The 25273-nt window shown below is 38.9% G+C and overlaps 1 protein-coding gene across 5 annotated transcripts in view; it reads right to left on the reverse strand.

The window, feature by feature from the left end:
* Positions 1 to 8842: 8842 nt before the first annotated feature.
* LOC117399484 (transmembrane protein 108-like) overlaps positions 8843 to 25273 on the reverse strand; it is a 145029-nt gene continuing 128598 nt past the window's right edge. For 3 of the 5 annotated variants that reach the window (XM_033998704.3, XM_059022665.1, XM_059022666.1), the window contains 3 exons: positions 18112 to 19224; positions 14430 to 14584; positions 8843 to 10105 (listed from right to left, as the gene is read on the reverse strand). In XM_033998704.3, coding sequence (XP_033854595.1) covers positions 9989 to 10105; positions 14430 to 14584; positions 18112 to 19224 — 1385 coding nt within the window. In that variant the 3' untranslated portion in view covers positions 8843 to 9988. Of the gene's footprint in view, positions 10106 to 12772; positions 12823 to 14429; positions 14585 to 18111; positions 19225 to 25273 lie in introns of all 5 variants that reach the window. The other 2 variants (XM_033998705.3, XM_059022667.1) reach the window with 2 other exon arrangements.

Genomic DNA, 25273 nt, shown 5'->3' on the forward strand with positions numbered 1-25273 from the left:
GCATTGTCATCTGAACTTCTGGAATGCCAAGCTTTATGTGCAAGCGACTGTCATGCATCCCGGGGCAGCCATTGTTGTCAGAGAGCTTTCAGCTGCCTCAGCACTGTGTTTCAGTCCAGAAAAGTCTCCACACAACCCCATCTACCATCACATGAACTGACAAAATTGTTCACAAACAAAAAGACAGTTTATGTGTGCGAAAACTGTGTCATCATCAAATTACAGGTTGGAGAGTTTCACAGTTGTTCTGTTACTTGGTCATCATGTAAAGATAAATACAAAACAAACTGTGAATCCAGTATTAACAGATACATAAAGGGACACATGCAAATATATGAATGTAGATTAGGAAGAAGACACATTCTTTGTTGTATGCTGTGTATATGCATATGGAATGATAGATAGGCTGCAGTAAACTAAAAAGAAATTCCATCAGCGACCTATGACATAACAAACTACAAGTAGTTTAAACAATGACACCCCAAGAAGGAATAATTACTATGTAAGCATCGTTCAGTAATTAAATACCATGTTACTCTGAGCACAAAAGAAAGTTTAAGAATGTTAGGTTATTATCATAACCCTGGTTCCCTGAAATAGAAATGTAACCATTACCAAATTGGCATTATTATTATTTATATCTTAGCAGATGCCCTTATCCAGGGCGACTTACAATTGTTACAAGATATCACATTAACACAGCAGGGCCATTGGTATCTCTCCACGAGTTTCCTAAAGAGCCGGTACGATGTCGGCAATGGGTGAAGTTCGTGAGGAGGACCGGGGATTGGGATGCTAAGCCCAACAGCAGCTGAATCTGCAGCATCCACTTTACCAAAGACAGCTTTATTCATTTAAAGAAGTTCAAGATGGGTGCTGTTATAAAATTAAATACGGATGCAGTACCATCCATTTATCTGGATGGTACCTGCAGGACAGCAGCATCTTCTTCGAGTAAAAAAAAAAAAAAGCAAAATCACTGGGACTCGAGCGGCTGCCAGGAAAAGATAGGTGCAGAGGGTAAGGGCATGATCCTATCATTGCATTATAATTATCTCTTACTGTTTGATGAAAATATGTATAAAGTGACACAACAATATAGCCAACAAGCTCCCATGTACATTATTAATAAATAATGTGAGAAAATGATCACGTTGTGTCACGTTCTTGTATGCATTCCTGTGAAGTCTCTCGATTTAGTCGGGATACTTTATTATTATTAATTTCTTAGCAGACACCCTTATCCAGGGCGACTTACAATTGTTACAAGATATCACATTACTTTTTACATACAATTACATTATTTTTTTTACACATTACTTTTACGTACAATTACCCATTTATACAGTTGGGTTTTTACTGGAGCAATCTAAGTAAAGTACCTTGCTCAAGGTTACATGTATTACTATGTAAGCATCGTTCAGTAATTAAATACCATGTTACTCTGAGCACAAAAGAAAGTTTAAGAATGTTAGGTTATTATCATAACCCTGGTTCCCTGAAATAGAAATGTAACTGTTACCGAATTGGCATTATTATTATTTATTTCTTAGCAAATGCCCTTATCCAGGGCGACTTACAATTGTTACAAGATATCACATTATTTTTTCATACAATTACCCATTTATACACTTGGATTTTTACTGGAGCAATCTAGGTAAAGTACCTTGCTTAAGGGTACAGCAGCAGTGTCCCCCACCTGGGAATGAACCCACGACACTCGAGTCAAGAGTCCAGAGCCCTAACCACTACTCCACACTGCTATTAACCTCTTTAAGACCCCAAACCTGAATAAGATATATCAAAGCTGCTCATCTGAGCCTCTGTGACGCAGTCATGCCCACCCCCGAGGGTATAAAGGACTGCACGCACAGATCTCAGCGACATTTTTCCTTCAAGCCCGCTGCAATAACGGATGCAGCGACCTTGAAGCTTAATGGTTACATTTGTATTTCAGGGAACCAGGGTTATGATAATAACCGAACGTTCCCTTTCAAGAATGAAATGTAACCATTACCGAAGGGTTAGGTGGTGGAAGGAAGCCTCCAATTCCACAGACTGGTTGACATGGAATGCTGAGATCGTCTTCAGCAAAAGGCAGAATTGGTATAGAGCGTAACCCTTGTCCTGGCCTCTGTAAAAATTAAGCAGGCTTTCACTATGGAGAATAACTGCATTTTGCTCACATGCTTTGTGAAGGTTAGAGCAAGCAACAATCGCTTGAGCGATAAATATTTCAGGTCAGCTGAATACATGTGCTCAAATGGAGGCTTCAAGACTGCATTAAGCACCACGTTTAACCTCCAGCGAGGAACAAATCCTTCATAGGTGACCGAAGCTGCTGAATCTCTTTCAATAATTACCCCGCCAGGAAGCTTAGCTCCTGGTGAGACCAAGTCAATTTTAACATGGCAACCCGAATGTCTGCCAGATAGACCTTGGCACACCCCACGTATGAAAGACACTCCACTTGCACCTGTACTGGGAACTCATGGACCCTGCTCCACCATTTTTTTAAAGTGTCAGTAACCCAATCAGACAGACCCAGACGGCTCAATGCAGCCATTCAGGGCCCAGACCCAGAGCTTCAGGCTCGATAGGTGGTTTTGCCATAAGTCCCTAGTGGCTGGCCGCTCAGGAGCTGCATCAGGGTTTAAAACCAGTCTCCTGGGCCAATAAGGGGCTCTTAATAAGGGGCACCTTGGCCCGGTCCTGCCTGATTTTCACCAGACACAGTGGGAGCAAGACGAGCGGTGGGAAGGCAAGAGGAGGTCCTCTACCCAGTTTTTCACCCTGTGCGGATGTACTGCCCGCAGTGAGAGGAGGTTCTTGTGTGCCCAGAGCAAAAGCTTACAGGCCACGCCGCCTTGGTGGTTGATGAAAGCCATCACGGACAAGCACATGCCTCCCTCGAACATTCTGCAACAAATGCCTGCAGTTCCTAAACATTTATGTGGAGACCCTGCCAAGGGGGGTTCCATGCCCCCTGCGCCCCACTGCCATTCCACACAGCAGCCCAGCCCAGGCTGGACTTGTCAGTGGTGACGACCTGCTTTCTGGTGACACTGCCCAGCGCTACGCTGAGGTGCAGATGGGCAGACTGTTTCCACCAAGAGCGTGCCTTTAGACCGTGGCGAGACACTGCCAATAGGCGGTCAAGGCTCAATGCGGGCTGAAAAACCATGCTGTTGAACCAGGCCTGCAGAGGGCGCATGCACAGGAGACCCAAAGGTAGGGTTCGAGAAGTTTCTGTAATCAGCTCAGATGTTTCTGGAACTTCAGTACCATGAGCGCCCTGTTGAGCTATATAACTCTAACACGTGGCTATTCTCTGCATTCTGCCGTCCGCTAGAGTGGACAGTATGGACCTGGAGTCCAAGCACACTTCTAGATAGGAGGCTGTCTAGAGAGAGGCCAAATAGTAAGACCCGGAACTCTTACGCTGTTCCCTGAAAGACAAACTGCAGGCACTTCCTGTGTGCTGATTTTATAGTGATGTGGAAATATGAGGTCTTTGAGGTCCACCGTGGTGAACCAGTCACCTGGCTTGATTGACTGCAACAGCTTTTGCATTGTCAACATTTTGAACCTCCTTCGGCTCAGATACAGGTTGGCCTGTCTGAGGTCGAGGATTAGTCTGAGGCCACCATCCCGCTTGGGCACTAGGAAGTACCTAGAGTAGAACCCTTCCACCAACTGGAAGGGGTGTATCATACGAATAGCAGCAGAGCTGCTACCTCCTTAGACACCACCGTTGCGTCTTGTGGGTCTGTGGCTGATCTTGGAGTCACGCCCCAAAAGGGCGGGGGATCATGCTTAAACTGCAGAGAGTAGTTGGTTTAAATGGTAGTAAGTGTCCGTGGTGCACTGACGTCAATACTCCAGATGGCTCCCGGAGAAGGGGCCCTGGGCCTGTGGCAGCAAACCCCTGAGGCTGCTGCTCACCTTGTGGCTTGGCCGTGCTGCAGAACTTATTAAAGCCTCCGTGGCGAACAGCCGCAGGCCGCTTCTGAATACCATCTCTGGCTGCAGGCGGAGGCCGCTGGATTGCACACTGGGGGTGGTCGGATTTTTGGAAGCAAGCGCACCAGCTCCTTCGCGGATTCCCGCATGCGGTGAGAGTGCTGCAGCATCTCGTCCACCGTGTGACCAAAGGTATGCCCTGGTGTAATAGGGGCATCGAACAGTGGCGCTTTTTCCCCCATCAGTCACATGTGCCTGGGAAAGCCAAAGCTGCCTGCGGGCGGAAACCAGCACAGCCAGGTTTCTACCTACAGCCTGCCCGTTCAGTTTTGACAGACAGAGCTGGTTCTTATTAACCAGCTTATTGGAACTGGGACGGTACCAGGTCAGTTCGGTACCAGTTCAATGACTTTAGCACTGGGTCAGTACGGTACGGTATCAGTGCGGTAACCTCAGTTCCGGTTTGGTACGGATGGTACAGGGTTGGGAACGGAGCGGGTAGGTGACCTTGGAACTGGTGCGGTACGGGTCCCTCGGTTCGCAGTTACCGTGGGTAGCAATGTACAGGGATGCCCACCGGTGAGGGAAATCTGCTTGTTAGATTAACTAACAGCCCTCGTAATGGTGATGTGAAAGCTGTCACCAAAACAGCATCAAAATGCTGTGGGAGGGATTCCCGAAGCAGCCTCTTGGTCCTGTGCAGCAGCTGCTCTCGCTACACGTGTGCCACAGCACGCAATGCAGATAAGCCTGCGCGTAGTCTCTGTGAAAACAGAAAAACATAATGAGAAAAGAAAAATATTTCTCTCATACAATAATACAGTAATACAATTACTTAAATTATACAAACCATCTGGTAAAACAAGAATAAAATAACTCCAGCTGGAGCTATTGCAGCCTGGGGGAAGAGCACAAAGTCAGCCGACTTACGTTGCTTGTTCCCTGGGAAGGGGCGACTCAAGCCGCCGGATTCACGTGGTATGTAACAAACAACAGACTGTAGTGCACACATACGTGTAATTAGTAAAACTAATACAGCGATTATTTGTAATATCACCTACAATTTGTGTAAAACACAATAAATGTGAACATTTATAACAAGAAAAAGAAACAAGTACTATCTGAATAGGCTCTCCTGTCAGGTCAGTTCTTGAAAGGATGTTCTTGCATACAGTCCTTTATACCCTCAGGGGTGGCCATGACTGCATCACAGAGGCTCGGCTGAGCAGCTTTGTTATATCTTATATTCAGGTTAACACACATTCGGTAATGGTTACATTTTGTACTTGAAAGGGACAAGATAATTCTGGCCATCAATGCTTGTTTCCTAGAACCTGATTAATCTTAAATGTTTGTCAAGTCTTAAAAGATCCCAATGAATAAGAACATAAATGAATGAAAATAGAGCAAAGAGAAAGTATGTGCTAATCACAAACAAAATGCATGGTTAATACATTCTTTTGCATCACACTGTAGTTACATGATATTAAGTCATATTCAGACCAATGATGAATGGGAAGCTGGTCCTTATGGAATAGCAAGGTTCTGATTTACTAAATTAAGCAATCTTTTGACAAATGCATTTCTAGGAATTTGTGGAACCAGTTCATATTTTCCACAAAGTAACACATTAGCACTGAAGTGGGTAAGTCAGTCTCACATTTTCATACGGTGGCCGAGAAGTGCAAAGAGACAGCAAATCTACACAAAGATGCAGCTGCAACCAGGGGGCTGAAACAAGGTGGGAACAAAACAAAGGCAGGCAGATCGTTGAGAAAGCATCTGCCAGAAGTTACATTTTGTGCCAGAAATTACGTCTGAGCAAAGCAAGGTTCTGGTGAATGTCATATTTACGAGTCAGCGACACCAAATGGCAAAGAAAATATAAAACATAGACAGAAAGGCATGAGTTTCTGATTTATACTGCAACGTTATTCAAACTCTTTTATTATTTCATTAAAAGAAGTTCATTTTCATTACCGAAGCCATTTCTAAGCTACAAATAGATAAATACTAGATCAAAAAAATCAATTTTGCTGAGCTGATAATATTGTAAGTGTCACTGACTGATGATCTGATTGAAATGAATACTCTTAACACTGATGCTCTTATTGAAATGAATGGCTGTCATGGGAAATGTACAGTAATGTGTTTCTTGTAACGCTACAGGGTGTTCTGTAACCCATTGATAATCATTAGGAGAAGAAGCTCGTGGGAAGAAATGTGGTCCTCTGTGACAACTTTGATGTGTGGTGTGTGTGGTACAACTACAGGTCTGAAGATAACAGGTTCAGGACAGTCATGACATATTTTGCTGTGATCTGATTCAACGTTTTCTTTACCCAATTCACTAACTAGACTTGAACAGATTTTAGCAACTGGTAAATTTTCAATAGAAAATGTGGTGACAAGCACTGCTTTTAAAATATACTTGAAGTAATCCTTGAACACACAAACAAAGGAATTTGTATAAAAATATATTAGTTTTGTTTCTAGTTAGTGTAAGATAAAGAGAGAATGCACCACAAGAAGAACTGAAAAGCATTTGTGAATCATTCCCTGTAGCTACCAAAAATATGTTGGTATAGTATAGCAAAATATGTAGAATAAAATATAGCCCGGAGGAAGGCATGGCTATCTCAATGATGGTTACAATTAATTATAGTTATAATAAATCAATGTGATTGAAATGTTTCTTTATGTGAGCTTTTTTTGTTGTTGCTTTCTTTCAGCTGAATACTTTATCATCACTGGAGAATTTACCAGTATTGTTCCTAGAATGTACCTTTAGTGGCTCTTGTTCCTAAACCATCATAACACAGAATTATGGAGCACCATTTGTGCCAAAACTATCCAGCCATTAATTTGTCCATTTGTTTGTCAATTCATGAATTGATCAATTTGCCCAGCAATTCGTCCATAAACGTGTCAATTCATACAGTAATTCATAAACGTATTTGTTAATTCATCTAATAATTCACTAATTAATTTGTCAATTCATTAATACGAAAGGCTGTACGGACCTGCAAATTTCCAATCAACCAGACGAACTTCCCTTTAAACTTCCCAACAAACAGACAAACTTCCAACTGTCAATCTCGCACTGTGCAGAAAATACTGCAACCTTTCTAGCCAATGGGAGCACACACTAATATTTTAACCAATGAAAATCCAGCCTCACTCAAAACTGCTTCAGCCAATATTACAGTTCATTAGAAGGGCGTTTCAAAAGATATTCTATTGAACAAGATACTCAACTCCGCTGATTTTCAATGGAGACCTCCGTCTCACTGCACGCAAAGCATTGTGGTATATACAGAGAATTCTGCAAAAAAAATTCTATGGAGAGTCAATGGAGGCGTAAGAAATGTTGCTGGTTTTCGCCATGTTAAAAAAATGCATCAAACTTTTGAAGTATATTTCACATTTGCCCAAGGCCTTTTGAAGAAAATGGCAACATCAGCAAATTATGACAATACGTAATTATTATGAAAACTGCTATTTTCTGAACACTGTCCCGTTCGTAAAGAAGCATATTAATTAAATCATGTAACAGTCTGGTAACGCCGGTTATTTAGAAATACATAATATTACAACATAAAATATTATCAAGACACAGCAATATAGTATGGTAAACAAACTACCGCATCAGCTTGTACTTGCACTGAACTGCTCCATACCTTGTTGTATTGTACTACTGTTAATTATAACTACTTCCTGTATCTTGTATTTGACTTTACTCGTATAAGCAAAGATTTTTAATATAAGTTAACAGCTCTTAGTCGAACCTGCTCTTACATGTAATTATTTACTCTATTTATTGCTCTTTGAATTTATTTGAATTTGATCTTTGTGTTACTGATTTTATTATACTTTACAACTGTTATTATCTGTAATATGATATTATGTAATGTAATATTCTGAAATGTGATACTTTACAAAGTGACATTTTGTAATGTGATACTTTGTACTGTGATATTTTGTAACAATTCTAAGCTGCCCTGGATAAGGGCATCTGCTAATAAATAAATAATAATAAATAATAATGTGTGCCATGTTTTTGTACCAAATTCTGTTTTGGGCCAGGATAAATACATATGGATGAGGAGTTCCCCTGTGTTTGTATTAACTTTGAAAGGAGCAGCCCGAGGCCATTTATCCCCTGAAATACCCCAGTTACTTATTCAATTTTAGATACATTTGTGCATATTAGCATATAAAAAGCTTGGATGCGAATAACTTTTAAATTTTTTTTTTTTTATGTTTGTTTGCATGTTTTTTTTTAATGTTGTAATTTTCCAAAGTAGCCTATATAGTTTGACACATTTGGGCTATCCTGAAGAATAATTCAAATTAGTCTCACTTTGCCACAAAAGGATGGCTGGATCTTCTTCAGATCGGCTTGAGGTAAAGAGAATTGTGTGCATTGAAATGGGATTGTATTTCAGCTTGGGATCGTAATACACACACACACACACACACACACACATGCTTCTCACGTAGGGTCCACGTTGAATGCCAGGGAGACTCGCTCTGACTTGCTGTCACTCTGTTTTTTACTGCCGGATAGTCGTATTGACCGTGCTGAAGCAGGCGGAAAGCTAACTGGTGGAAGTTTACATTATCCATCACTTTCGTCTTTACAAAATAGACATGAATTCTTAGATAAAAAAACGGTCAAAATAATGCCATCCTCCAGTGGATCTTCTTTGAAAATAACCTCCAAAATGTGTGTCATTGCAATTAGAAACACTCAGAAATACTGCAAACATCATTAAAGGGTATCGGGACAGTAAGGAAAAAAAAGTAAATGAAATTGAAAGCTACTGGCTAAGCAATGTGTTTAAAGTTGTGTGTTAAATAAAACAAAATGACGAAGTTTTTAAAACTTTTTTTATTGCTTGGTAGTAAAAATTACAGTGTATATACTACAATACAAAAAGATCTTGCTGCTGTGTACAACAGTTCATCCCCTTCCCCCACCCTCTTTTTGCATAAAATGTGTAAATTAATTCTCGTAGAAGAATAGTATCACATTTTGTACATGATTTTACCAGCCATTCTGCAGTCAATGTCCCCCAAACAGGTAATTTGTGTCAAAGTTACACCGACATAAAAGTATTTAACAGGCTGTCACATACCAGATTGTTTCTTTTTAATAGAAGTAATGTTAATCTTATTATTTCTTTCCAAGAAACCTGATATCTTTCAGTGGCACTTAAAAGCAGAACGGGCTATATATGCAGGGGTTCAAACACATATTAATACTCAATGCTCTACATAGGACCTTTAAGTTGAATTTGGTCCTCAGGACAGTAGCAGAAAATCAACTAAAACATGGTAACAACAAATAAGCTAAATAAATCACATATACAGTAAGAACAATACATCTCAGTGTGAAACAATGGCTGTTACATTAAAGTGGTCCTCTGGTTTCCTTTAAATGACCTTCTCTTAGGAATACCTGACCATCACAAGATCCTGAGGCCTATTCTTGAATCCCTGCCTATATGGTACAAAGGCATCAAGCTAAATATTATTACCCCTCCACTACATACTAAACTAAGCATCCAGCCTGCAAATAATTAAGAGCAGGAATTAATAGCTAAGACCCCCTTAAGTATTTCCAAGTACAATTCAAGTTCAGCAGGCTTTTAGTAAAGTATAATTGTTTTGGGTTACGTAATTTTTCTATAACAAAATCAAATGCAAGAGTCGCTACATTTACTCACCACACCACTTTAACAAAATAATGCAGTTTAAAAAACAGATACAAACCATATTATTACAATTACACAATTGTAGAAAACATTTAAGTCAGAAAAATACACTGGCAGACTTCATAGTTAAATAGTTTCTATTTTTTTATTATTATTTTCTTTTTTATAAAGCACAGTCTTTAAAAGTTGTACTCACATATTTAAAAAAGACAACCTTAGGGAAAAAAACTGTGGACATTTCTCATTGTTTCACAAAGAATATGCGGTTTAAATACATCAAAGTAAGCATCTCTGAATGCAGCAGACTATAGTTCAGATACGTGTTCAGTGTTGGTAAAAAGGGTATCCTGACAGAAAGGGTTGACAAGGACCATCCCACTCTCTGTGTAGTCACCATTCGGAGGGGAGCAAGGCTCCTGGTCCTGAAATAAAAAGACACAAAGTCACCACCCATCCATCCACAGGAGGAATAACACAATTTTTCTGAAAGACCCATTCACAAGACTTGAAAAAAAAAACAACCCAGGATTTAAAATCATGACATTCTTGGGTGATTCGTTTCTAGTTTTGTAACATATACAGACATTTTCTTGTTTCAGGATAAATGACACAGCTGACACTGGAGTAAGAGGCAGAATCTATTGTGCTAGCACCTTAAAGTAGGCTAGAAATAGTTAATTCTTGTCACACACTTTTCTACATTGGTCAGTATAAGAACCACTGGAATGAAATAAAGAACAATCACTATGTATACAGTTGTAGTCAAAAGTTTACATACCCCAATGGAAATTTATAATTTCTAGAAATTTCTTGAAAAACAAAGAATTTTAGGAAAAATCTTTAGTAGCAAAAGTTTTGCTTTTGTGGATGAGGAAAAAAGTTACAAGAAATAGGCTCCCAAGTGGCGCATCTAGTAAAGGCGCTCCGCGTGGAGTGCAGGATGCGCCCTATAGTCTGGACGTCGCAAGTTCGAGTCCAGGCTATTCCTTTGCCGACCGAGGACGGGAGCTTCCAGGGGGCGGTGCTCAATTGGCCGAGCGCCACCCGGGGGGAGGGAGGGTTAAGTCGGCCAGGGTGTCCTCGGCTCACCGCGCACCAGTGACCCCTGTAGTCTGGCCAGGCGCCTGCGGGCTTGCCTGTAAGCTGCCAGAGAGCTGCGTTGTCCTCCAACGCTGTAGCTCTTGGTTGGCTGCATGGTGAGTCCGCAGTGTGAAAAAAAGCGGTCGGCTGACAGCACACGCTTCGGAGGACAGCGTGTGTTCGTCTTCGCCCTCCCAAGTCAGCGCAGGGGTGGTAGCGGTGAGCTGAGCATAATAAAATAATTGGCCATTCCAAATTGGGAGACAATAATAAAAAATAATTGGCAACAACTAAATTTATAAAAAAAAATAAATAAAATTTGGCAAAACTCCAGAAAATGCTAATTCAAAAGTATTCATATTCTTTGTTTCTATGATAGTATTGTCTACAAGGTGCTAGAAATTTCAATATGATAATGCGGAACCTAATTCTAGAAAAGTCTAGAAAATGCTGGCTTGTATAAAAGGGTTAGGCATAGGATGATTGCTGTCATTACCAATAAGCCAATATGGGAAAAAGTAAAGAGCTATTTGAAGACCTTAGACAGAAAATTATCCCAATTTCAACTACTGTTTCTATTATCAAGAAGTATAAGACTCATGGTACTGTCACAACACTCCCTTGGTCTGGAAGAAAGAAAAAGTAGAAGAATTGTGAGGAAGATGAATAATAATCCGAGGTTGACTGCCGAAGATATTCACAGTGAATTGGCTGCAAGTGGGACTGAGGTTTCCATTTCAACCATAGGTCGAATATTGCATGGTGAAGGTCTCAATGATTGCAGGCCAAGGAAAAAGCCACTTTTAGGAAAAAGTCACAAGGACAATCGCTTAAAGTTTGCAAAATGGCATTTGAATGATGGATATGAGTTCTGGTCAAAGGTTTTGTGGAGTGATGAAACAAAAACCGAGCTATTTGGTCACGCTGATAGTTGTTATGTTTGGAGAAAGTCTGGTGAGGCGTACAAAAAAAAGAACACCATACCTACTGTCAAGCATGGAGGTGGTAATATCCTTTTATGGGGCTGTTTTTCCTCTAATGGCACAAGGAATTTAGTTCCAATACATGGTAAAATGGATTCCATAGCATACCAAAAGATATTGGCCAATCATCTGAAACCCTCCGCTACAAAACTTGGTTTAAAGCGCAACTGGACGTTCCAACACAACAACGATCCAAAGCATAAATCGAAATCTACCAAAGCATAAAATAAAGTTAAGGTTCTGGAATGGCCTAGTCAAAGTCCCGATCTAAATCTGATTGAGAATCTTTGGTATGAGTTGAAGAAGGCTGTGCACAAGAGAAGTCCTCGGAATTTGAATGAACTGGAACAATTTGCGTTGAAGAATGGTCAAAAATCATGCCAAAAGCTCATTGAGAAATGTCCTAATTGTTTAAAAGAGGTTGTTATTGCTAAAGCTGCCTCAACTAGCTATTAATTTAATTTCCCTTGTTAGGGCATGAATACTTTTGAATTAGCATTTTTGGAGTTTTGCAAAAAAATTACTGACAAAAATGTCTTGTAACTTTTTTCCTCATCCACAAAAGCAAAACTTTTGCTACAAAAGATTGTTCCTATAATTATTTGTTTGAGAAATTTCTAGAAATTAGAAATTTCCATTTGGGTATGTAAACTTTTGACTACAACTGTATATATAAGGTATGAAAAATGTTTGTGCAGTGGATACATATGCTATAATAAAGGGTTATTTTCTTTGGTGGCATACCTTACCATTTTTTGAATCAGTCGAAATGATATAATATAAATACTTATATGGCAGTCCGAGGGTTGAATGTTGAAAAAACCCACTAATGGCTAGTTTCACATTTCTCATTTTGGACTTCCTACCTTAGTCCTCATTGAAGTCTATGCAGCAGCTGATAATGGCATCTAAAGCTATTTGCTCTAATATATTTGTTGTTTACGGTTAAAATTTTGTTTCACTTGTAATAGACATGACAAAACAGGAGAATGAAAAACAAAACAATAATAAAAAAGTGGTGTGAACCTGTTTCAAATGTAGTATCCCATTGCTGACATTACCTCTGTCTCTGGTTCCTTGGGAATTGAGTGCAAGGACAAATAGGAAAACAAAACAAAACAGAACTGATAAATAAAACATGGAAACTGATAAAAGACATGAAAGTACATAAGACAGGTGAGGTGAGGTGGTTTGGTCCTTTCTGAAATAGTGATTACATTATTTAGCACTTCCTATAAGGATCCCTGTACAGCTCTTGGCTTTCTTGTGTATCTCCAAACAGAAGAGGGCACTGTTTACCTAATATAGAATACTGGTACAGCATGTTATAAATATAGTCAACTCTCATTAATACGAATTTCAAGGGACCAGCAAAACAAAATGATCTTATCAGTAATTCTTATTATCAGGATCTAAGCCAAATGCATATTGTCAGTTTTTATTGAAATGACAGTAACACTGAAATCAAATTTTAATTACAGTACAATGAGAAGTATTATACATTTAAAAGTACTGTGCATTTTATTGAAAATAGGGTTGGCAGTGAACTTTGAAAAAGTAATCATTGAAAATGAACTGCACTTGAAATCTGCATGGCCCATTCTGATCACAGGCACTGACATACAGGAAATGTGTGTTAAGTGAATCTGTATTAGGAGTAATTTTAAATAAGCAACTGCTAATTTGACCAGGACCATGTAGAAAATTCGTAATACCAGGAAATGTGTTTAATTCAAGTTTGTTTTAATGAGAATTGACTATATTAGGTAATACCAACTAAAGGAAGCTGAAAAGGGCTTGAGTCATGCTGACCAGATGTGCAGACAGGAGTCTATGAAAACTGTTTGGGATAACTGAGAATTTAAAGATGTTGTTTTCAAAGTCTAGTTCTTGTAATGGTAATAGAGAAAGGGTTAATCTGAGTCATCTTGTGAAACTGAAAGTGATGGTGGTCATTAGCTCCAGTCCCTTTGTTTGTATATTACTGCCCTTATAAAGGGTACAGGTTCTATACACAGTAGATTTGCATTATGTTGCTGTTAGGGTAGCGTTTTCTACAGCGTATATTACAGTTTTTGTAATATACCACTAGAGACAAAAAAATAGAAGCAGGGACCCCCCTCCTTGCAACAGTGGTCAAAGTGTACATCATTAAATACAACCATACAACCCATTTTAAAGCAAAATGAAGAGACTGAATGGGAACAGTGATGCGAGTGGTGTGAATTACCAAAACTATCTATTTATTGCAAAATAACGCAATCATTATTGCGATTGAATGCAATATTGTAATAATGCAATAATTATTGCGAAATAAGTCAATATTATCTCGTAATAACACAGTCAATATTTGTATCTTTGTGCTTTGATGCTAATGAGCTTCCGTACAGGCCAGTCCTTCTGATAAATTGAAATGCAGTATCTGGGAGTTTTAAATAATTTCAAACTTAGCAATTGCTCAAAAGCCTCTTAGTCTAATGTCATATTCAGCTGGGAAACCCCATTGTTTTGAATAAGTGTAAGCGACTAAAGCTTTGAATTCCCACAGCGCCTTCAATGGAGCTTCTTAATGTCACATACTTACAGGCAAATCACCTCCATTAGCATAGCATCTTTTACGAACATTTTTTGGTTCTTTTCAATCACAATCTCAACACCCTAAAATGAGCACCCAGAAGTGTACCTCTGCAGTTCCTAGAGATGTGATTTCTCTGGGCAGCTCGACGGCATGTCTGTTGAAGTAATCCATCGTGATAGCATTGTTCCAGTAGCTCAGGTTGTTTTCTGGATTTGAGGTCTTCTTCTTCCTCCTCATGCAGCATACTGTTAATAAGACTGCTGTCAAAAAAGTGAGGGACATTTTCATCATCAGAAAGCCAACTGGGGATCTCCTTATTACATCAGAAGTTAATTCACTAGCCTTTTACCTCCTGAGGCCTGGGTCTGGGTTAGGAAATTAATTTGGTTGTCTCAGCTTGGTGCTTAGTGGTCTGCATCACAAAACCAGCACACAGTTCACACAAGGCAGCAGTCTCAAGAAGAGACAAAGGATTTAATTAACTTTTTTTTTGTTTAATGTAATTTAACTTTCTACCACTCATTGTTTCAAGTCTTTGATTGCTTATTGAAATCGTTATACTGTTACAATCACCAGAACCAGTTCTCGAAAAACAAAGCGAATCACAATAAATAAAATAAAAACAAAGGTCATTGCCACTTTTTTCAAAACGTCTACATAGCCTTTTCAAACCATATGTCAATTATTTTTCTTCACACACATCGACTGAATCTTACATATTTTGACCCATGAACTGAGTTACCATAGCAACAAGCCAAAGTCTGTGTTCAATTATGACTGCCTCTCAAAACAGCAGGGAGCTAATTGCTATTTAATCTTATTGCACTAAACGAGTTGTGTGGTAATGAAACATCCCATTGGAATTTAAGGTAGAATGTGCATCTTAAAAAGTAAGTAGCTTCTTTTATAATTCCCCTTATTATTTTATAGTGTTTGTGGGTTCTGTTGCTTAAATACTGAGTTATTATAATTTTTTTTTTCTAAATCTCTATTTTCCTGGCTTTGAGTTTGTGCCTCCCTCATTTCATTCAAATCATGCAACAATTTGACCACCCCCTCCCCATTGCATGCATATAGACGGTTGTTATTGCTGAGAGAAAATTGGATTACGGACTCTGACATATTTAAAAAAGCCTTTTGTTTTATAGTGTTCTGGAGGAAAGGGGATATATCCTGTATAGGAACTGAAATTAGTTTTAGAACATTTGCATGATACGTTAAAATAATAATAAAATAACAAAAAAAAACAACAACAACAAAAAAGCAGTTCATACACCTTCATCAAGAATTATTTACAGGTTCATAAAATTATTCTTAAACTGCTGATAGAGATATTCATGTTAAGGGGAATACTGAACACATTTTGGGGCATGTTTGAAGAGGTCACTAATCTAGGGTTACCATGTGGCTCCAGATTAACCGGACGCTGTGAGACAGAACGGGATTTCAAACTTGCCCCTAAATTGAAATAAATGAAGGTGTAAATGAACCATCCTTAGCTACAATTAAGAATGATGCTTAAATACCCGCATGCACGTCAAATATTTGTATTAAACTAAGAATGAATTGCAGCCAGTCGCTATTTTTATCTGTTTGTTAAAATTCAATCTGCCATATTATTCTGCAAATACAATCGCATCATCATCTCGTTGCTCTATCGATAAATTAGCTATTTGTTCATTAAGATCTGATCAGAAGCAGCTGATCAGTGTGAATTGTTTGCTGCGCCCAAGCAATTCCACCACAGCAGGATTAATCTCAGCAAAGGTGGAGCTCATTTATACGTGAATTACTTTCAGTTTAGGGGGAATTTTGAAATCCCGGTTTGTCTCAAAGCGTCCGGTTAATCTGGAGCCATATGGTAACCCTATACTAATCAAAATCCCATCACTCTATCTGTAATAGTTGTAAAGGAATTTTAAATTCAAATTTAGATTAGGAGCCTCAGGCCAAACCTTAGACATGTTAGGAAGTAACCTATAATAGGATATACAGACAAATACATGGCCCTTATGAAGATTGCTGTGATGTACACTTATGCTACATTCACAGCAGGGAACGGTTAACTAAAGCAGGAGAATGACAAAGGGACACATTTTTATTCTGTTCTTTAATTAACTCCTACTTTTAAAAAGAGAAAATAATCCTAATGTTTAAAAACAAACAGGGTGTTTAAAATACCTTGCATTATATTACTTAGTTGTTTCATAATATATAAAGCTGTTTTCATGTCTACTTTGGTAAAATGTTAATATTATTTTTTTCTAAATGAGACTGGAATTTTTGAAAAGTTTATTGGCTGCAATCTTGTTGTATAGGCTTGCTTATTAATTTTAATCACAGCGGTTTAAGTATAAATAATTATGCCATGACCGCATTGTATGACATATCTTTTTTTTTCTTGGTAAAATACCTATATTTTGTAGTCTGTGGTATTAATTAAATTGAATAATGTGTGTAATGGTGCATTCCAACCACCTCCGTTACCCATAGCTACAGTATTGGTATCACCCTGCACTTTTAAGAACACCTTTTTTTATGTGAGGAGCTTGAATAATTTAGAGCCATAAAAGAAATAATTATTTATTTAATATTTATTTATAATAATATGTTGGGTTGCAGCGGCAGGCTTAGCATGGTGAATGGGTCTGTTCAGACCATTTATATTTGTTGCAATACAAGATAGAGTATACTATTAGTCATTTTCTAAATGATTAACAATATTTCTATCCCAGTATTAACCACTGCCTTTCTCTAAAATGTAAGGATAGTGTTGGCAGTGATATTTTTTCTCTCCACACACATCCACATGTATGAGCAACTTCTCACTCACAATGAATTTGCAATGTGCTTTCCTGCACACAAGGGACTAGACTAAAGCAGCTTGCACCTTTTCCACGAGACCTGAGTGATTCTGAGTTGTAATGTAATGCCTCAATCAGCCAGATATCCATTGAGAAAAACAGTAGTCCATTGCATAACACTGTTACTTTCCAGCTAAATGCTACACTCTGCAACCTTAGGGCAAGTCTTTTAGCTCCTTATGCCCGAGTTCCCAACAAGCAAGTTCTAAAACACTGCTAGAATCAGTGTAAAAACAAATGCTTCCCTCGCTCAATTTTTTTTGAACAAGTTGTTCATAGAAAACTAGTAACTATTAACTTACTGTATTAAAAATAATATTATTATTATTTGAACATGAATTAAATGAGGCATTTCACTATTCTTCATACTGAGCCCCACACCTTATATGCACTGAACAGGGACAGCATTGTCATGAACAAGGGCTGATATGATAGCATGAATGATTACATTCAATTAAGGAATCTAGTAGGGAATACGGTGCAGTTCCTTTGTATTTACATTGCTACAGTATTAAAATAATACAGCAACACCAAAAATTATCATTTATACAGTAAACACTAACACTTTAAGGTAAACCGCTCCAGTAGTCGAACCCGAACCCTGACTGATAGTTTGGGCTGCTTAACATGGTTTTCTCTTCCATTGACAATTCACAAACTGTACTTGTAAAGGCATTCATTTAATAAATTAGCTACTGCAGGGTGATAGAGGAAAGCTACATCTTTGAAAGTTGGACTATATTTGAGTTTAACTTAGAATTGCATTTTGTATAAAAGTTTCCGCAACTTCTGAAAAACCCTGGTTATTGTAAATGTATCACCATTTCCCAATGATAATAATAATAAAAAAAATCTGGCATAACAGAAGGTGTAACAGGTTCCTTTGTGAGGTTTCAAAGTGAGATATGAAGGGAAATACTTACAACAGGATGAAATGGGGACACTGATGGCCAAAATAATCCACACAATGTCCACTTTGCTGAGACAGATGCTGGCTCTCTGATGAGGCTTGTCCACTTCAGTCACATGGGACAGGTTACCAGGAAGTCCAGGCCCCTTGGTCACCGCAGGCACCTGTCTATTCAGGAAGTTCCCTGTTGCTGTAGAAGCAGATTCCGTAGTGGAGGCAAAGGTCCCATTCAATGACACCATGTCATCCAAATTAGTGCTCATTATACTGCCACTGAAAGTTGTGTTTGCCTGTGTATCACTCTCCAATGTAGTTAATGAAATATTAGCCTGTTCTTTAGAGGGACTGTGAGGCCATTGTGATGATGGGGTTTCATTCCATGTAGGAGTTACAAATATTAAGGATTTACCTGACAGTTGCTCCGTTAAAGAGCTGTTTAAAGGCACCGATGCTGTCTCAGGCAGAACCAATGGGATGGTTGGTGAGATAGAAAGGACCGGTGTCTCTGTCCACCCTTGCGAGATGACGTCTGAGCTTCCATCTTGCCCTGCGCTTGTAAGGCCATTGGCAATTGAAACGTTAATGATTTGTGATAATTCCCGCGAAGTAATGGCATGGATGCCAGAAAGGTCTGGACTAGCCAAAGAATGATCAACGAGCATTCTTGCTGAAGAGGAAGGCTGCAGTTCGGTGGTAGTGTAAGGCTGTGGGGATCCAGTGGGTCCATCTATATCCAACTTGGGCATCTTCTCTTTTAAATGTTCTGCATCTGAAGTACTGGCGTGGGGGGACTCATGGACATCCTCTCTTGTGCTGTGATGACTGATAGAAATACCCTGGGGAGGGTCTGTTGTCAATTTTTTTCCCACAAGGTTGGTAGTTAGGGTGGGTTCAGTGTTGCCAGAGTCTGACAGTTCAGTGGCATGGTATCCCTGAATATTTGGCAAGTTGTTTCCTTCTGTGCTGGAGTTTTGTTGCCAGACTGAACTGCCTGGTATGCTGGAGGAATGAGCTCTAGACCTGTTCAACATTGCCGTAGTGACAGAGGGGTCTTTGATGGGTCCCTGAGATGTCACTTCCTGTACAGCAGATATCAGCTCTGTCAGTGCCAGGATCAGTAGAACACCTAAAGAGTAAAAGATGGGAGAGTGAGTTTATTTCTAATAGCTAATCCACCATTCCTATAGGTTTTCTGGTGTAATTGAACATTAAATAATCTGTTATGTGAATTGCTTATCAGTAAAAACTGGCTGATTTTAGAGCAACCATGTATATCACACCAGTGTTAAAGTAAAAGGAACAGAAAAAATGCCACAATAATAAAAACCCATATCATATCCTACAGGGCTTTCAGTTAAACTTCATTTTCCTAGCAAATCTAATTTGTAACCCTGAAATATCGTAATCTGCATTTACTTTATATAAATATTCTGTTCCATTCTGAAGCTAAAGAACAATACTGTTGCAAATTGAATCCAACATTCTACAATAGAGGGGTGTTCCTCAAGTAATAAGCATTGAGTTAGTATATGTAAAGAAAGAGAGAGTCTGCAGATTACATAATCAAATGCAATTATTGAGGTCCCAGCTATTCCCTTAAGACATCATTTAGGTTGTCCTTTATTTAAAGTATATAAACTTAGGTACAAAATAATGCTCTTTAGTTTTTCATAGTGCCTAGGCAAATCTAATTGGTTCCAGAGGGACATCCTATTAACCCCATTCAGGAGGAAATTATGTTTAAAGTATTCATGCCTAAAGCTTGAATTAAAAGGTTGTCTTTTTCATATGGAAGATGCAAAACGCCACACATATATTACCTTTTAATTGTTTTGTATCTCTTTATCTATATTTTTTTAGATGGTTAACTTTTTCATATATTCAGACAGTTCACACACAATATTGAAATTGCAGCTGAACATCTTTGTAGAGCTAAACACAGTTCACTGGCTTCCTGCACTAGCTCTGCTCCAGGATGTGCTGTCCTAGATTGCAGCTGACCAATCACTGTTTCAGAAAGTTGGAGAACATGATGAATGTTGTTTGCCCCAATTTAGTGATTAAGGCTTCCCTGTTGGAGCAGTGTTATTTCTGCCTTCCTTTAACTAAATCGCTTTTTACTTTTATGCTTATTATTATAATGCTATTTGTTTTCAGGCAAAATTCTGGGAAAAGACAATGGGCTCATTTTTACAGGGTTTCCCAATCCTGGTCCTGGGGACCCACTGTGTCTGCCGGTTTTCATTCCAACTGAGTTCTCAATTACTTAATTAAACCCTTAATTGAACATAATTTGCTAAATTAGACCTTTTTTACTTTCAGCTCTTAAACAACTGTAGCGTTCAAGTTAGCTATAACATTTTATAAGTAATTTGAACTCTGTAACTGTTTAAGAGCTGAAACAATTAAAAAGGTCTAATTAAGCAAATTATCAGTTCAATTAAGCATCTGGTTAAGTAATTGAGAGCTCGGTTGGGATGAAAACCAAAAGACACAGGTGGTCCCCAGGACTAGGATTGGGAAACCATGGGTTAAGAGCCTCATTCCAGATCCTCAGGAAGACAAAAACACACCCCCAATAAAGTTACTAACCCAGAAATAAACTACTACTTTCATTTAGTGTCTTGTAAGAGTTGTTTTTTCCTTTCAGAAATGATAACAATTTGAACAAGTTTTGGAATGTCAGTTAATTATGCTAAACCACAAACAGGCCTCAAACTTGAACATAGGGGGAATTTAATTCTTGCTTCTGATCCTTCAGCCAAAATAGTGTATCTCTCTAATCTCTAACCGTGACCACAGGCATAGCACTAATGGAACTGTTGATAAAATCTGTGATGGCTGAAAAAACTGCCTGGGCCCTTCATAAGGGTCAGTGAGTGCAGAATCTTCCATTGCAGAATGTATTTCTGTAAACCCTGTAGATACTACAGCTCACTGCACCCCACCTTCTCCTATACATTTTCTTTAGAGACCAAACACAATATATGTATGTTACAGTGTATGACTGAAATGTGTTATACAAAATTACATAACAAGTCTGACAATAGTGTAACATATTTAAGGGTAAGCTGCCACAGCAAAACAAAATCTAATACACTTCTAAATAAACACAGTGCCAACGCACAGCTATCTCAGCCATTATTGCACATAAATAATTTATTGTACGAGACACAATTTATTACATGAAAATGAATAAATTCAGGTCTGCTTAAATTGTTGGGAAATTCTTCTTCACATTTCTACTGTTTGTTCACAAAAAAGCAATTTCATAGGGATCAATTTTGATCAAAATCAAAGCAATTATTTGGGTTGTTTAGTATAGGTGTGCCTATACTCATAAATAATTCCCTTAATGAAGTTTTAAGTTGTTAGGTATTGGAATAAAACACAAAACAAAGTGTTCCCTTGGTTGCATTTGTTTACACAATTAATAAGCACCAATTAATAACGTCGCAGTTCTTTTATCCTTTTGATACAAAACCAATCTGATTTTACTTTGCTTGTTTTGCAACATATTTTCATTGCCAGTTTATGGCCCCGGTACTCCAGTATGGCAGTAAAAACGTCAGCGCCCCGGGTGAAAGGACAATTGACTTTTATATTATTCAATGCAAAAGTTAATTGCCATTGATTGGTACTCAGATGTAAAGTAATGGAAAGGCAGATTTTATTGTTGTGCAATTAGCACATTAATTAATAGGCATGTTTGGTTTCGTTTAAAGGTGGGGTGCAATGATTTTTCATTTTTTTCAGAATTCACTTGTATAGTACTGTTGGTAGGTCAATAAAAGTTATCTGTGTAGTTTTAATGTATAGGTTTTAACGCTAAGTGTTTAAAAAAATAACTCTGAAGTTGACACCTCTGTGAAAAGTCCAGCTCACGAGAAGCTGCAGCTAGTTTATGCGTGACATCACACCAGGACAAGCTTGCCATCCCGCCCACTGCTTTCCTGCATTACCGCTCACCAAAACACAACGCACCCAAGGGGGAGGTACCATGGTAAATAGGTGTGTAATATATGGTTGCTGCAATACAGCAGGGCCATTGGTATCTCTCCACGAGTTTCCTAAAGAGCTGGTATGATGCTGGCAATGGGTGAAGTTTGTGAGGAGGACCAGGGATTGGGATTCTAAGCCCAACAGCAGCTGCATCTGCAGCACCCACTTTACCGAAGACAGCTTTATTAATTTAAAGAAGTTCAAGATGGGTGCTGTTATAAAATTAAATACGGATGCAGTACCATCCATTTATCTGGATGGTACCTGCAGGACAGCAGCATCTTCTTGTAGTAAAAAAAAAAAAGTAAAATCACCGGGACTCGAGTGGCTGCCAGGAAAAGAGAGGTGCAGAGGGTAAGGGCATGATCCTATCATTGCATTATAATTATCTCTTACTGTTTGATGAAAATATGTATAAAGTGATGCGGTTATATAGCCAACCTCCCATGTACATTATTAATAAATAATGTGAGAAAATGATCACGTTGTGTCACGTTCTTGTATGTATTCCTGTGAAGTCTCTCGATTTCGTCGGGACACTCCCACATAAGATCTTCTGCCTCCGGATTATTTAGATCGCCAATCTTAAAATAAACTTCAACTTCATTTAATTTTTATTATTTTCCCCATCCGACCTGCGAAAATGTGTTAGGCCACTTTATGATGTTGATGTAGGCTATATCAGTTTCTAATAGGTTACAAGTTAAGAATAAAGTATTATTTACTGTATATGTAAGAAATATTATATTGATTTGTTCGGAGAAAGTTGTGCAGTAAGTCTGAAAAAGGAGACCTCTGGTTCGCATAAGTTGACAGGTATTACTGTACTTGTTTTGCATGTTAAACTGTGGCTGATCTGTTGCCATGAAGATCTGACGCACTCTGTGTCTCTTGCTCAGCTTTTAAAAAGCCTACAGTGAAAAACGAGACTGGCTATTTTGTACAGAGTTCCTTTGTTCTTTGTGTCTCAAAACAAAGACAGTAGAGTCTGTATTTCTTTTTTGTTTATTTTTTATGTTTAAAGAGTGTCAGCCGACTGAGTGACTAAGAACCTTTGCAGCAAGGCATAGCCTACATAGACAGCGAAGGTTATCGGGTTGTGTGTGTGTGACACAGTGTAATTGACTGTACTATTACGTAAAGTCTGGTGTTACCTCAAGTAAATCCTATCACTATTGAACATCTTAATATAAAAAAAAATGTAACAATAAATCAAACTTTCAGAATACTTCAGGGTCAAGCTCCCGAGTGGCGCATCCAGTAAAGGCGCTCCGCGTGGAGTGCAGGATGCGCCATATAGTCTGGAAGTCGCGAGTTCGAGTCCAGGCTATTCCTTTGCCGACTGAGGACGGGAGCTCCCAGGGGGCGCCGCCCGGGGGGGAGGGAGGTCTAGGTCGGCCAGGGTGTCCTCGGCTCACCGTGCACCAGCAACCCCTGTGGTCTGGCCGGGCGCCTGCGGGCTTGCCTGTAAGCTGCCCAGGGCTACGTTGTCCTCTGACGCTGTAGCTCTGGGTGGCTGCATGGTGAGTCTGCAGTGTCTAAAGAAGTGGTCGGCTGATGGCACACGCTTTGGAGGACAGCGTGTGTTCGTCTTCGCCCCTCCCGAGTCAGCACAGGGGTGGCAGCGGTGGGCTGAGCCTAAAAATAATTGGACATTACTAAATTCGGGAGAAAAAACAATACAATACATATAATTGGCGACCACTAGATTAAAAAATATATATATATATATATATATATATATATATATATATATATATATATATATATATACATACACTTCAGGGTCTATGTCTTGCTTTTACTGTGAACCTGAACAATAAACGCAAATTTTTTTTGCAATCTGCCTCCTTGTTGTTTTGTATACTTCCTATCAGTCACTGATGTTCTGCCCAGTTAAATACCTGTGTGGGAGATTATTTATTGAGGGTGGCGTAGTCAAAACATACAATTGATATAATTTAACCTTGTTTGGTTAATAACTAAATTCCAGTAACACGCTACAGCAAGGATGCATAGATGCAACAATCAAGTGATATTCTTCAAAATAATGAGTAAGGATGCTTGTCACAAGCTTTTCACTAAAAGCAGGCGCGAAAATATTGCCAAGAATCAAATTAAAATTAAAAAACCTGAAATTCTGACACACACACACAAAAAAAAATAACTGTCATGTGCTACTCTACCATCAACAGACTACAACAAACCATGGAAGAGAGAGAAGTGTAAATGTAAACAAGCTTTTTTCACATTGTAAAGCCAATATAAATGAAGTACAAGACCAACATTTCTGATCTGTTTGATTTAAGATGCTAAAACATCCGAACCAGTAATTGCTTTCACTTCTGTCCTCCATCTACTGCATTTGTTTACAACAGTGAATGTCCTGATGTGACGTCACACACGCACGCGCACGCTCTTCCGGGTAGAGGTCTCAAAGGGTTCTGAAAATGGTCTAACCACAAATTTGCCTTTTTTTTCCACTTTACAAGTAACAAATATGAATTAAACTTTCAGGATATGTATAGAAAGTTTAGCTGCACTCAACAATGACTTTTTTATGTAATTGCACCCCACCTTTAAACTTCTTAAAAGGAAGTATTGACACACCTCTATATGGTTTAGCGTACTGTATGACCCGTTAGTGATGATTAAGATTTGAAGTGAAAAAGAACAGAGTACACACAGGTTTATTACAGAAATTCATAGTCATACAGTTCTAACCACTTGTGAAAGTCCTGCTAATTTTAATTAAAACAAATTCCACTTTTCCCTTAATTAGATGTAGGCCTTTTCCTTCATCTCTCTCCAGGTAGCACCTGGGAATGTTTATTATGGCCTGAGAGTCCACAAGGTGGGAGTAGTCATAAATGACGGCAACAGAAACTGTGAAAAATCAGCACCATTAATCTAGAAACTAAGGACAATAAATACATTTATAGCACTTTTGGCGTTGCCTGGTGTGGGGAGGGCTTAGGTTGGCCAGGGTGTCCTCGGCTCACCGCACACTTGTAAGCTGGCCGAGTGAGTGCGGACCTGCCTGTAAGTGGCCCAGAGCTGGTCGTCTGACGCTGTAGCTCTGAAGGTAGCTCTATGGCAGGCCTGCAGAGTGAAAAGAAGTGGACGGCTGACGGCATACGATGATGCATGAGCTCGTCTTCTCTCTCCCGAGT

The sequence above is a fragment of the Acipenser ruthenus genome, chromosome 4 (assembly GCF_902713425.1).
Source record: "Acipenser ruthenus chromosome 4, fAciRut3.2 maternal haplotype, whole genome shotgun sequence".
Classification (NCBI taxonomy): Eukaryota; Metazoa; Chordata; class Actinopteri; order Acipenseriformes; family Acipenseridae; genus Acipenser; species Acipenser ruthenus.